The 12,186-nt window shown below is 37.5% G+C and overlaps 1 protein-coding gene across 1 annotated transcript in view; it reads right to left on the bottom strand.

Moving 5' to 3' along the window:
- Nucleotides 1-12,186, bottom strand: part of LOC107292986 (protein phosphatase 1H) — a 79,111-nt gene that overhangs the window by 24,964 nt on the left and 41,961 nt on the right. Inside the window, exons 6-8 of the mRNA XM_015822114.1 lie at nt 10,493-10,611; nt 6,239-6,302; nt 2,364-2,471 (exon numbers count right to left, since the gene is read on the bottom strand). Of these exons, the coding sequence (XP_015677600.1) occupies nt 2,364-2,471; nt 6,239-6,302; nt 10,493-10,611 (291 nt within the window). The remainder of the gene's footprint in view (nt 1-2,363; nt 2,472-6,238; nt 6,303-10,492; nt 10,612-12,186) is intronic.

The raw sequence follows: 12,186 nt of genomic DNA, 5'->3' as shown, positions 1-12,186 counted from the left end.
ACGTGGCTGTTCCAACTAGCGGGACTGGCCTGAGGGATTTTAAAGGGGGTTTTAATTACTTTTAAATTGGACATATTTAAATATTTCGTTTTAATCAAATTTTAATTAAGTATGTATATATGTTAGTATTTTATTCAATTGTCAGCCGCCCTGAGTCCGTAAGGAGAAGGGCGGGATATAAATGCAATTAATAAAATAATAAATAAATAAAATAAATAAATTTAGCTTTCTAATTAACCCTGGCACAAATACTATATATGCAGTATCTAAATGCTAGTCTGCAGGGCAAAATTGAGTCATTTAATTTCTTGGACCAATATGAAGTGAATTAAGAGGTCACAAAATGAGTACCAAATATTCAACTCATTTAAATAAATTATTGAATTTGGCCCCACAGCACATGGGGCGCTTGTAGCGCATGGCTGCGCAAGAGTGGATCTTCGCTTCCCACAGCTAGTTTCGTCCTGCCAGGAGGACCCTAGATGGGTCCGAAGTTGCCCTGAAGAGGTGACTGTGAAGGAGGGGCACCCTGTTGATCACAAAGTGAAGGCAATCGCTTCGTTTGATCCAGGGGAAGCCCTCCAAACCTGACAGGAGAAAGGCTAGCATGAGATCAGCGTGTAGCGCAAGCTACTTGCAGCCGAAGTCCCAGAGCATGAACCTGAACATCAGTGAACAGCATGCTTGGAATTGGTGAGGTACTGATCTTCTTTCTTCTATCTACTAATTGAATCCTTGAGAAAAATCCCCAAAGCAAGAAAACCTCCGGAAGTGAAGGGAGGGGACTATATCCCCATTCCCTTACAGATGGAAGCAGCAAATTAATATTAAGGAGGAAAGAGATATACTAAAATTTGATTTAAAATACTACAGTCTGGACAAATCTAGGAACTAAAAAACTGTCAAGATTATACCCTAAAGAGGTTTTGATGGAATTATAAAAATATATAACAAAAACAACTTTTTAATTGAAAAAAAACCTGAAAAAAGAAATAACTGCTGACATCTAGTGGAGAATCAGAGAATAGAACACTAACAATAAGGACTCAGAAATTGGCAGAATGCCTAGAAACAAAGAAAAAGCTGTCCCTTTGAATTGCAAATAACCTTGAAGACAGCTGGGAAGAAAGGAAGAGCCAGCTATAAGATTAAAAAGTGTCTGAAAGAAAAAAAAACACCTGGACTGTTGCTTAAATTTAAGAATTGTTTATGGAAAAGAAAAACCTTGGCTTTTGGCTAATCTTTTAGAGGAGAATCTACAGGAAGGATTTAAAGTGGCTTAACACACTGAACTGTCATTTTGACTGACTGATAAATTGACTTTTGAATTACAACATTGATGAAAGATTATTTGAAGGGGGGAGACAAAATGGATATCACATACATATCAAAAAATGACAGGACGCCACATTTAATATTTTCTCCTGAAGAACTTAGCCTGGAAAATCAAGGTCTTCCAGAAGCAATAAATAAATTACTGAATTTGTGGCATGTGAAAGCATCAACCAAGTTATAAAGTTATTAAGACAAGTGATTGGCAATATTTGCTTCATTTACTTCATTAACTGAAAGCCAAACATCATATTGTACATAATCACAGGATCACACCCAAAGCTGCCTTAAATTGACTCCAGGAAGAAACCACTTACACTGATGGCATGCTTTTGATCACCTAGTAGGCAATTCAGAGTATTGTGTCTTAATAGGCAAAAAATTGTAATATGTTTCCAAATCTTTCACGGATACTAGGTCACTCTTGGCAGAAAATAATTCATAAAAATAGAATTTCCTCATCTTATGCCCACCCTTTCAACCTTAAAACATCAGTGTCAATAGCCAGAAGGAATTGCTACTCCTAGAAAAAGCTATGTCTATGATGCCTTCTATAATATGTGTACAGTATGTCAGAGCCTTTCAAGGCATTTATCTCTACTTTTTTTTTTTAAAAAAAAGGGCTTTCTAAATGACTTCATATCTATTTAGTTACACATATGTCCTCTTTTTCAATTGGAAAGGCTCATAGAAGTTTTCAAATAAAATCAATACTAATATCATAAAGTATTTTTTTTAAAAAAGACAGATTATGCCTGCAGATTTACAATAAAAAAGGATTTGACACGCCCACTTGCTCTAATAGTTTTAAGTTAGAAAACCTATATAAATCACATTAAATACTTGGTTTGATCATCTGTTCCTTAAGTAATGATATTTCTTAATTTGAGTATTTTTCATGTGGACTCACTTTAAAATCTTTTACACGCACAAATAATAACACAAAGGAAGTTTATACATGTTTCACTGTTTTTTAAGAAAAATATTGGTTTATTTCACGTTTCCCCATAATAGATATATGAATGTTCTACCTCTGGTGATGAAGATAAAAAAGGTTTGATGTAGATGGTCGAGTCATGCACTTTCAGGTCATGATCTCCAAGTCCTCTTGTAACCCCAATAGTTGCCATGACACGAGCCTAGGAAGAAATAAAAACCATAAAAGTGTGGGAATACCAGAGAAGACTAGAGGAAAGATTCCTGAGGAGGAAAAAAACCCTTAACAATACATAATAAAATGATACAATTAGATATTATTGAATGGCTACCAATTTAAATGATTCCAAAGGAGCTATTTGTCCTAAGTGCTGTATGATATCAATTGACACTAGTAGCATGCCTTAAATATCTACAGCTAAAGAAAGTTGTTGTCTTCCTATCTGACTTCTGACTGTCATAAGACTAGGTGAATTTTCCCAGTGAGGGAAAAAAGTATTTGATCCCCTGCTGATTTTGACAAAGAAATAGAATAAAATATAGAACAGAATAATAGCTTTATTGCCACTTTGAATGTACACTAATGGACATACATTAAAATGAAATTTCATTGCATACAGCTCTCAAAGGGTCTATAATTTTAATGATAGGTTTATTTTAACAGTGAGAGACAGAATAACAAATCCAGAAAAATACATTTCAAAAAAGTTGTAAATTGATTTGCATTTTAATAACTGAAATAAGTATTTGACCCCTTTGCAAAACATGACTTAGTACTTGTGGCAAAACCCTTGTTGGCAATCACAGAGGTCAGATGTTCCTTGTAGTTGGCCACCAAGTTTGCACACATCTCAGGAGGGATTTTGTCCCACTCCTTTTTGCAGATCCTCCCCAAGTGATGAAGGTTTCAAGGCTGATATTAGGCAGCTCGAACCTTCAGCTCCCCCTACCAATTTTCTATGGGATGAAGGTCTGGAGACTGGCTAGGTCCCTCCAGGACTTTAATGTGCTTCTTCTTGAGCCACTCCTTTGTTGCCTTGGCTGTGTGTTTTGTGTCATTGCCATGCTGGAATACCTATCCACGACCCATTTTCAATGCCCTGGCTGAGGTTCTCACCCACGATTTGACAGTACATGGCCCCGTCCATTGTCCCTTTGATGCAGTGAAGTTATCTTGTCCCCTTAGCAGAAAAACACCTCAAAGCATAATGTTTCCACCTCCATGTCTGATGGTGGGGATGGTTTCCTTGGAGTCATAGGCAGCATTCCTCCTCCTCCTCCAAACATGGTGAGATGAGTTGATGCCAAAGAGCTCAATTTTGGTCTCATCTGACCACAACACTTTCACCCATGTCACCTCTGAATCATTCAGATGTTCTTTGGCAAACTTCAGATGGGCCTGTACATGTGCTTTCTTGAGCAGGGGGACCTTGCGGGCGTTGCAGGATTTCAGTCCTTCACAGCATAGTGTGTTATCAACTGTTTTCTTGGTGAATATGATTCCAGCTGCCTTGAGATCATTGACAAGATCCTGCTGTGTAGTTCTGGGCTGATTCCTCACCGTTCTCATGATCATTGAAACTCCACGAGGTGAGATCTTGCATGTGTCAACTCTACAATAAGCATGGCTGCAGCCATTTTTTCTTCTTTCTAGGTTGCCACATAGAATGGGGGTGGGGGGTTGCCCAGGTGTTTCATTAGTCAAAATAATCTTCTGTCCCGTGGGAACCAAGGTCATCTGCTGCTCCCGAGGCTAGGGACTGGGCGTTGTATAAAAAGCCCACCAAATAAGTATATTGGGGAACGTAGTTGCTTGCATAGTTTTGTGGGTGGGACCTTTAACTTTGTAATTGGGCAATTGTTACCTGTGTATTCAGCCTTCGTTTCACTTTTGACCGTGCCAATACTTTGTAACTAATAAACATATTCTTTGACGAACTTTCAAGCCTCAGAGTTCTGCTTTATTCATCTCTGTCTGTCGGAACTATGATAGCATGGAGCCCCAGACCGAGGGAGATTGACAGTTATTTTGTGTTTCTTCCATTTGCGAATAATCGCACCAACTGTTGTCATCTTGTCACCAAGCTGCTTGGCAATAGTCTTGTAGCCCATTCCAGCCTTGTGTAGATCTACAATCTTATCCCTGACATCCTTGGACAGCTCTTTGGTCTTGGCCATGGTGGAGAGTTTGGAATCTGATTGACTGATTGCTTCTGTGGACAGGTGTCTTTTATATAGGTAACAAGCTGAGATTAGGAGCACTCCCTTTAAGAGAGTGGTTGTAATCTCAGCTCGTTACCTGTATAAAAGACACCTGGGAGCCAGAAATCTTGCTGATTGATAGGGGATCAAATACTTATTTCATTCATTAAAATGCAAATCAATTTACAGTTTTTTTGAAATCCGTTTTTCTGGATATTTTTGTTGTTATTCTGTCTCTCACTGTTAAAATAAACTTACCATTAAAATTATAGACTGATCATTTGTCAGTGGGCAAACGTACAAAATCAGCAGGCGATCAAATACGTTTTCCCTTCACTGTAGGAATCCTTTTACACTCTTATATATTTAATCAGACCAAGGGCTAATCTTATTCAAAGTTTAGTTCTTAGATGTCAACTGACAGAATCAGAAAAGATCATAAGCATATGTTTGGCCATGTCCTTATGCACACCTTGCAGTAGGGTGTTTGTCACCACTAGGAGGACTCAAAATCAGCTGTCAGAAATTCATAGTATAAACCAGTGGTTCTCAAACATTTTGGCTTCAGGAGCCCTTTATCTTTTTAAAAAATGATTGAGGACCCCAAAGTGCTTTGATTTATGCAGGTTATATGTATCAATATTTACTGTATTAGATATTAAAGCTAAGTTTTAAAATATTTGACCTTGTGGATCCCAGGGATCCTCCGACCAAACTTTTGAGAACCATTGATATAAACCAATATTCTTTTTTTGCAATCTAAAGAGAAAACAGAATGTGGATCTTCTTTCTCAAAGAGTGTCACTTTTTAGCATCACTGTTGTGATACTATAATCAGAACAACACAGAAATTCGTATGATCAGTTGAAATAAGCAATCAAGCCATTGGAGAAGGGCTTATAAATGTGATGAGCAAATAAAAACAATATTGAGATCACAGAGTCCTCACATTAATCACAGATCCACACCTTCAGAATGCAGGGATCAGTGCTAATAATTTATTATCTAATTCTGCATTTGGCAGAATTATTTCTTTCTTTGATCCCCATCCCTGAAAAAAAATTTTATTCCAAGAATGAACTGTGAATGCAGCTAAAATTTCTAGTAACTAGAAATTCAGCAGGCATCCTTATTGCCCTAAACTTATTTGATCTCCACAACTCTCCAAAACTGCTCAAATCCAATAAAAAAAGTTTTATTTTTCCCCAGTTTAAAAGATCACATGTAACTATACAATCAAACTGCAGATAAGGTAAGGCAAGATAAGGCAAGGCAAGGCAAGGCAGGATAAGATACCCTTTATTGTCATTTTATTTTTACTGTGGGCACAATGGCAACATCAAAAATGAAATTTAGTTGTCCGTTCTCAAAGTGAAACACATACATGACACACACCTAAACATACTATATACAACATATGTATAGACCCACACCCTTACATATACATAACAAATAAATATTAAATACTGTCCATCTGCCTATCCAAACTTTTTTTTTTCAAAATCTATCCCGACTGCCTTCAAATGCATACTTACATAAAGCAAACTAAGATCAGCAGTAAAAGTAATGAAACTGCTTTTCTCTGAAATGGGCTTCTTGTTTGTCATGGAACCTAGGAACTGAATTATTAGAAACACAATATTCTTTTAAATTGTTAGAAAAAGAAAATAAAGTGAAGAAAGTAGAAAACCCCAAACAGCTTAGGGCTAAATTGAGTAGTAAATATGATGCAGCACTCAAATTCCTTTGACACAAGGCTTATTCCCACCTTCTTGCCTTCTCCATATATAAGGGGAAACTTCAGGTCATCCTCTTCAATGGTTTTGTATGCCCTGAGGAAGGAATAAAAAAACTTTGTAAAGCTTGGACTTAATTATCAATCCAGTCCTTTAACATCATTTTCTCCCTGTTCTCTTTCTCTGCATATTTATTTGCTTCATCTTTGCAACATATTCCCATGTTTTTCTTTCCTCTTTTGAGCTCCCCCACCAACTTATAATACTTGCACAAGAGTAAATATAAGGAGTGTAATATCAATTTTATGAATAAAAATATACTCCTTGGTATAATAAAAGATGGGAAACTAAGCTAGATCCCTTCCTGATTATCCCAGCTGCTGGCCCAGCAGCTCCCAATCAGTATATACCATAGAAGGATGAAGATCAAAGAGGGTGATGAAACAAGTTAGCAAGATCAGGGAGATTGAAGTAACAGCAGAAACAGGAGGAGAATGAAGGCAAGGTAAAAGCGAGAGTTCAAGAAGCAAAGAAATGTATTAAACTGGCTAAATGGTCACAAATGTGTAATCAGGCTTTGTAAAGTATTCCTGAATATGATTAAGAAAAAGAACAAGAAATAATCCTGTGGTTCTCATTTGGGCAGCTAGTACCAATTTTTTTACCAACTTCCTGATGCAAGTAGAATCTGTCTTTCACCCCTCCAGTTTGGCTTTCTAAATAGGTGAAATGATAGGTTTATCACTGACAACAAATTCCTTGCAACCATTTTAGGATGTCACCAGTTACATTTTCCTCCAAATTACAATTGTTTTAACTGGGAGTGTCTGTTCCCCTCAATCCATAAAAAAAGCAAAGCAAAAGAAGCTGTGAATAAGTATCGTCTGATAGATCACACCGGCAATAGTACTGTAACCCAGAGGAAGACAGATCTTCCTATATTTGATCTATGTAACTATAATCTTTACAATTGTTTTAACTGGGAGTGTCTGTTACCCTCAATCCATAAAAAAAGCAAAGCAAAAGAAGCTGTGAATAAGTATCGTCTGATAGATCACACCGGCAATAGTACTGTAACCCAAAGGAAGACAGATCTTCCTATATTTGATGTATGTAACTATAATCTTTAGATTTTAAACCACAATAGTACAGTCTGTCTATCCTCTTTACAAGCTTTTCTATAAAACACAGTTCTGCTATCACCTCATTAGCAAGTCACATAAACACAAGAAGGTTCTTTTAAAAGATGACAGCAGGGCCTCTTAGGAGAGATTGATTTATTCTCATTATATTCTCATTATAACAAAAATATATTAAGAATAAGATCAGAGAGCAAAGATGGACTCCACTGCATAATTTTTCTACCTTTGCAATGGGATTTTCCTCACTCATTTCTCCAACAGTTTCTAATCTTGTCCTCTAGACTCTATTCTGAAATAGGACAAGTAAGAGGGAATACTACTACTTCTTTGTTCTCTAAAGAGATCATCAAAATTCCTCAGTAGTTTCTGTCTCATAAATGTAGATACTGAAGTGCTGATTCCCAGTGTAATCATATAAATGTAATATTTTCTTTCCCTCCACTTTGTAGAGCAGAGAGATTACAGAGAAAGGGATTGCAAGAAAGTAATTTGTTTCTTCTTCTATATATCAAAAGTAATATAATTGCAAAGGCAGCTTGGAACCTGCAGCTGGGACCTGCAATGTGCTATGCAAACCACTAACTCTCTTGAAATTTCTTTCTCTTCAATATCTCCATTCTGTGGGAGGGTAGAAAGGATCAGGTAAAGGAGAGATTGCCAAGAGAAATCATTTGTTCCCTAGCTTCCAACAAAGATATTGGAGAGAAAAGAATTTCAAGACACTACTGTATGCTGTTTGTCTAGCATACCTGTGGTTGCCAACTCCAGGTTGCCTAAGCAATCTCATAGCTTTTGATGTGTATAAGACAGTAAGCAGACGCTTGAGCATTCTAAAGGAAATGGCAAGAAACGGGGCAGGAAGCAGAGACACAGTTATATGATTTCCCCCGTAATGACTGCTTCACTTAGCAGTGGACTTGCCAATGTTAATTATGGCTAAACGCATAATTGTATTGCCAAGACTGATTCGCACTTTCACCTATACTTCTCCTTCACTCACAGCTTGACAATAGGGAGGGGGTGGTTGGAATGCAGGGCAGGGAGAATGATTTATTACATTTTATTATTACATCAAAAACAAATAAGCAGAGATTGACAGTACATTTCAAAATCAAAATTGAAATATTGTCAAATAAAATAAAATGATTCCATGCCCTAAAACAACTTGGAAGTAAAAGCAAAATCTTTCACGATGAAGCAATGCAAGGACCCAAACAGGAAGTGTCACATAGTTCCAATCTAGGCAAAAGCCAGATAGTCACTGTAGTCACAACTGAGCTCAAAATTTCTGTTGCTAAGCAAGTTAATTGTTAAGTGAGCTTTACCCATTTGATTATCTTTCTTGCCATAGTTGTTAAATAAATCAGTGCAGTTGTTACGTTAGTAACATGGTTGTTAACTGAATCTGTCTTCCCATTGACTCTGCTTGTCAGAAGGTCGCAAAAGGTAATCATGTGACCCCGGAATACGGCAAGCGTCATAAATAGGAATTAGTTGCCAAGTGTTTGAATTTTGATCACGTGACCATGTGGATGCTGCAAGGGTTGTAACTGAAAAACTGTCATAGGTCATTTTTTTCTGTGCCATTGTAACTTCAAATGCTCACTAAATTGTTGTAATTTGAGGACTAGTTGTACATGGATAAAATTGTATGCATAACTAAAGAGAACAGTTTAGTTACACCATTAAGAGACAATCACTGCTCTTTTGCAGACTTCTAAGAGTGTTTGCTGACTAGGAAATTCTGAGAGTTGAAATCTATGCATCTTAGTTGCTGAGGTTGAGAAACACTAGTCTAATACACACCCATGCAGCTCAACAAATGAAAATAGAACACAGACAACCGCTCAGTAATCTTTATAGCTGACACCCTTTCCAATCTAGTAGGAAAGATCATTGCCCTTAATAAGACAAAGCAGCAGCTAATAAAGTTCCTTGTATAGACTGAAGATAAATCCAGGCTGGGAAAAGTGATGCTGCCAGTTTAAATTTTATTTTAGTATTTGTGGCAAAGCTAATGGAGACTGTCAGTGGAGTCTCTTTTATTAGATGATTCTTGGGATGGTGAAGCCTAACAGGACTTTAATGCTTGACTCTATAAAGCTATTTATATCACAGGACTGGAAAGGACAGAATTGGCCTTGCCTTCATCTACTATTCCCCATATCCCCTTGTCAGCCAGACAACACATTCTGTGGAACTATGAAAGTTGAAGGCCTACTGTAACTATATTTGCAAAGCAAAGTTTGTAAATTACACAAATGAAAAGCTCCATGAGGTATCATGTTTAGCAGGCATGTTAGGAAAACCAACTATATGTTTCCATAGAAAAGTAAGCATCACCCCTATTAAAAAAATAAAAATAAAAAATAAAGATGTACTGTAGATCAGGGGTCTCCAACCTGTTGGCCAGTGGGCTGCGGGAATGTCTGGCAAGTGCATGCAACCCCCCCCTCACACTAGTGGCTCTATTTGCGCATGCGTGGGAGTGCTAGTGCTGCCGCCACCATCATGCGGTCGCTAGCAGCCCATTTGCTAGCGGCGTTTGTGGGTGCTAGAGTCCCACTTGCACGGGGACACGGATTTGTGCATGTCACCAGCGCTGCCATGGGTGCGCGCGGTCCACTTGCGCATGCACACGGATTTGTGCATGAGCGTGCGCACACACACATTTCTCTGTTCCTCCCTTTCCTTTTGGGCTGCCAACCCGGAAAGGTTGGGGAACTCTGCTGTAGATGTATATGTAGACAAAGTGCTTATTTGTCACTTAGTGGCTTTTTAAAGTTACAGTGGACCCCTCAAAATCTACTTATGATCCAAAGTTACAGCCATTGCAGCACTCCCTGTGGTTCTTCACCCTTATGCCTGGCCCCAGAGATGCTGCAGTGCCCCCCCCCCACCTATCAACCTCCCCCCCAATCATCCTTCACTGGAGAAAAAATTACAAAATAAACTTTTGTTTTCACCCTCTCCCACATTTTGACACAACCAGCTTTCCACATCTGGGTTCCAATAGTTTTGTAATTGAAAGGTATGTTATCATACCCTTATATTTCTAAATGTTGCATATGTATAATCACTTGCATGTGTATAATCACTTTTAAAGCATATTTTTCATTTTTCCAAAAAGGGGTATGCACCTACCAGCCAATCATGCTGAAATCTCGATAAAGCATTCTTTTCCCAACTTCCTTTCGCTGAACTCTCCTTGGAAACTCCAAATGTGTAAACTCATTTCCAAGCAAATGGGGTTGCATATATGCCTGTAAATTAAGAGAGGACATTGACTGGGCAATAATCCCAGAAATCCATAATTAGAACTCACACTTCTCCCTTGTCTCATCAAACTATCCCAAAATCCCTGTTACACCTTTTCATTGTTGGACTTGCACAATTGCTGCACTTTCTTCTAGAATTTATGATCGGGAGAACTGCTTATACATTTGATCCTACACTGAGCTAGGGCAGAGGGTCAGAATTCAGTAATATTAATTTGTATTTTCTCATCTTACATAAGAGCTGTTGGCAGCCTGCCAGACTAGTAGATTGCCAATACCCTCAGCTTTTCTTGGAAGATGCAACTATTGGGAAAAGTGATATCTAGACTGAGTCTCACTTCACTGCCCAAACAGAAGAGTCTCATTGCCAAAACAATCTGTATCAGCCAACCCCAAATATACCAACTTTTTAAAATAAAAATGAATGAACAATTTAAAAAGTATAGAAATAATTTGCTTAGTTAGTGGAAAATACATAGATTCATAAACTTAACAGACAAGAGATTCCTGCCTAAAACAAATTTGTAAAGAAATTAATGAGAGAGCTGCTCATAAGCTGCTGTATCAAAACTTTCATCTTCCTGTTTTCTAAATGCTGCTGTTTTTCCTCTCACAAATCTGATAAAGCAGTTACATTTTTCTGGCCTTCAAAATGTTTTCTTTTACAAAAGAGCAAAATAAAAGCATATATATATGCTACTGATGCTGAAATCTGACTGATGGCTGGTTTCAGTGGATCTTCATTATAAATTTGATAGCATGTAGATAATACATATGTTTTAGGAAATGGCAGAAGTGTTTTTAAGTCCAACCAGAAAAAAGGAAGATACCCTTACAGGTAATGTTCTGACTCTGTTTCCTTCAGGTAAGATGATACTCTAAAAATACCACAGAACTTCCTTGATTTTAAAGGACGCAAAATATTTAAATAACAGAGGCATGAATATTCATTATATTTGCTTTGTATTTGTTGTTGTAAACCTGCATGAGTAGTTCTGTGCCATTTCCTTGAGGAGTTAGCTATTCCTTCAGGAAATTTATATAAAAGCCACACTTGGCAGATTTCTCAACCTGACAAAGAGATGGCTCTTCTGGCTTTAAGAAATGGATACAGGAAGGACGGAGATCACCATCAATATTCTTATAACTGCAAAGGCACAGAGGGAATAATATACCAGACTCTTTGTCCACTTTAAATTTGACAAATAAAAATATAATAGTATTTAGTGTAATGCAGGGGTGGTACGTGAACATTTTATTATACTGGTCTCTTAGTGTTTAGTGTCACAGATTATCTATTGCTTTGCAGTATGTTCTGCCATAGCTTTTGATTGCAATGAGTTCAAGTGATGATGATTGCTTTATAAGTTTTGCCATGTTGGAGAAGAGTCCTGAGAATATCATGAACAGCCAAGAAAATAAACAAATGTATTATCAAACAAATCAACCCAGAGTTTACACTCAAAGCACAAATGATTAGGCTAAAATTATCCTACTTCAGATACATTATGCAAAGAACTAGATCTAATACTGGGAAAGGTGGAAGGAATGGGAAGAAGA

The sequence above is a fragment of the Protobothrops mucrosquamatus genome, unplaced genomic scaffold (genome assembly GCF_001527695.2).
Source record: "Protobothrops mucrosquamatus isolate PMUCROS unplaced genomic scaffold, P.Mucros_1.0 scaffold1468, whole genome shotgun sequence".
Lineage (NCBI taxonomy): Eukaryota > Metazoa > Chordata > Lepidosauria > Squamata > Viperidae > Protobothrops > Protobothrops mucrosquamatus.
This window is presented reverse-complemented; position numbering and strand designations above follow the sequence as displayed.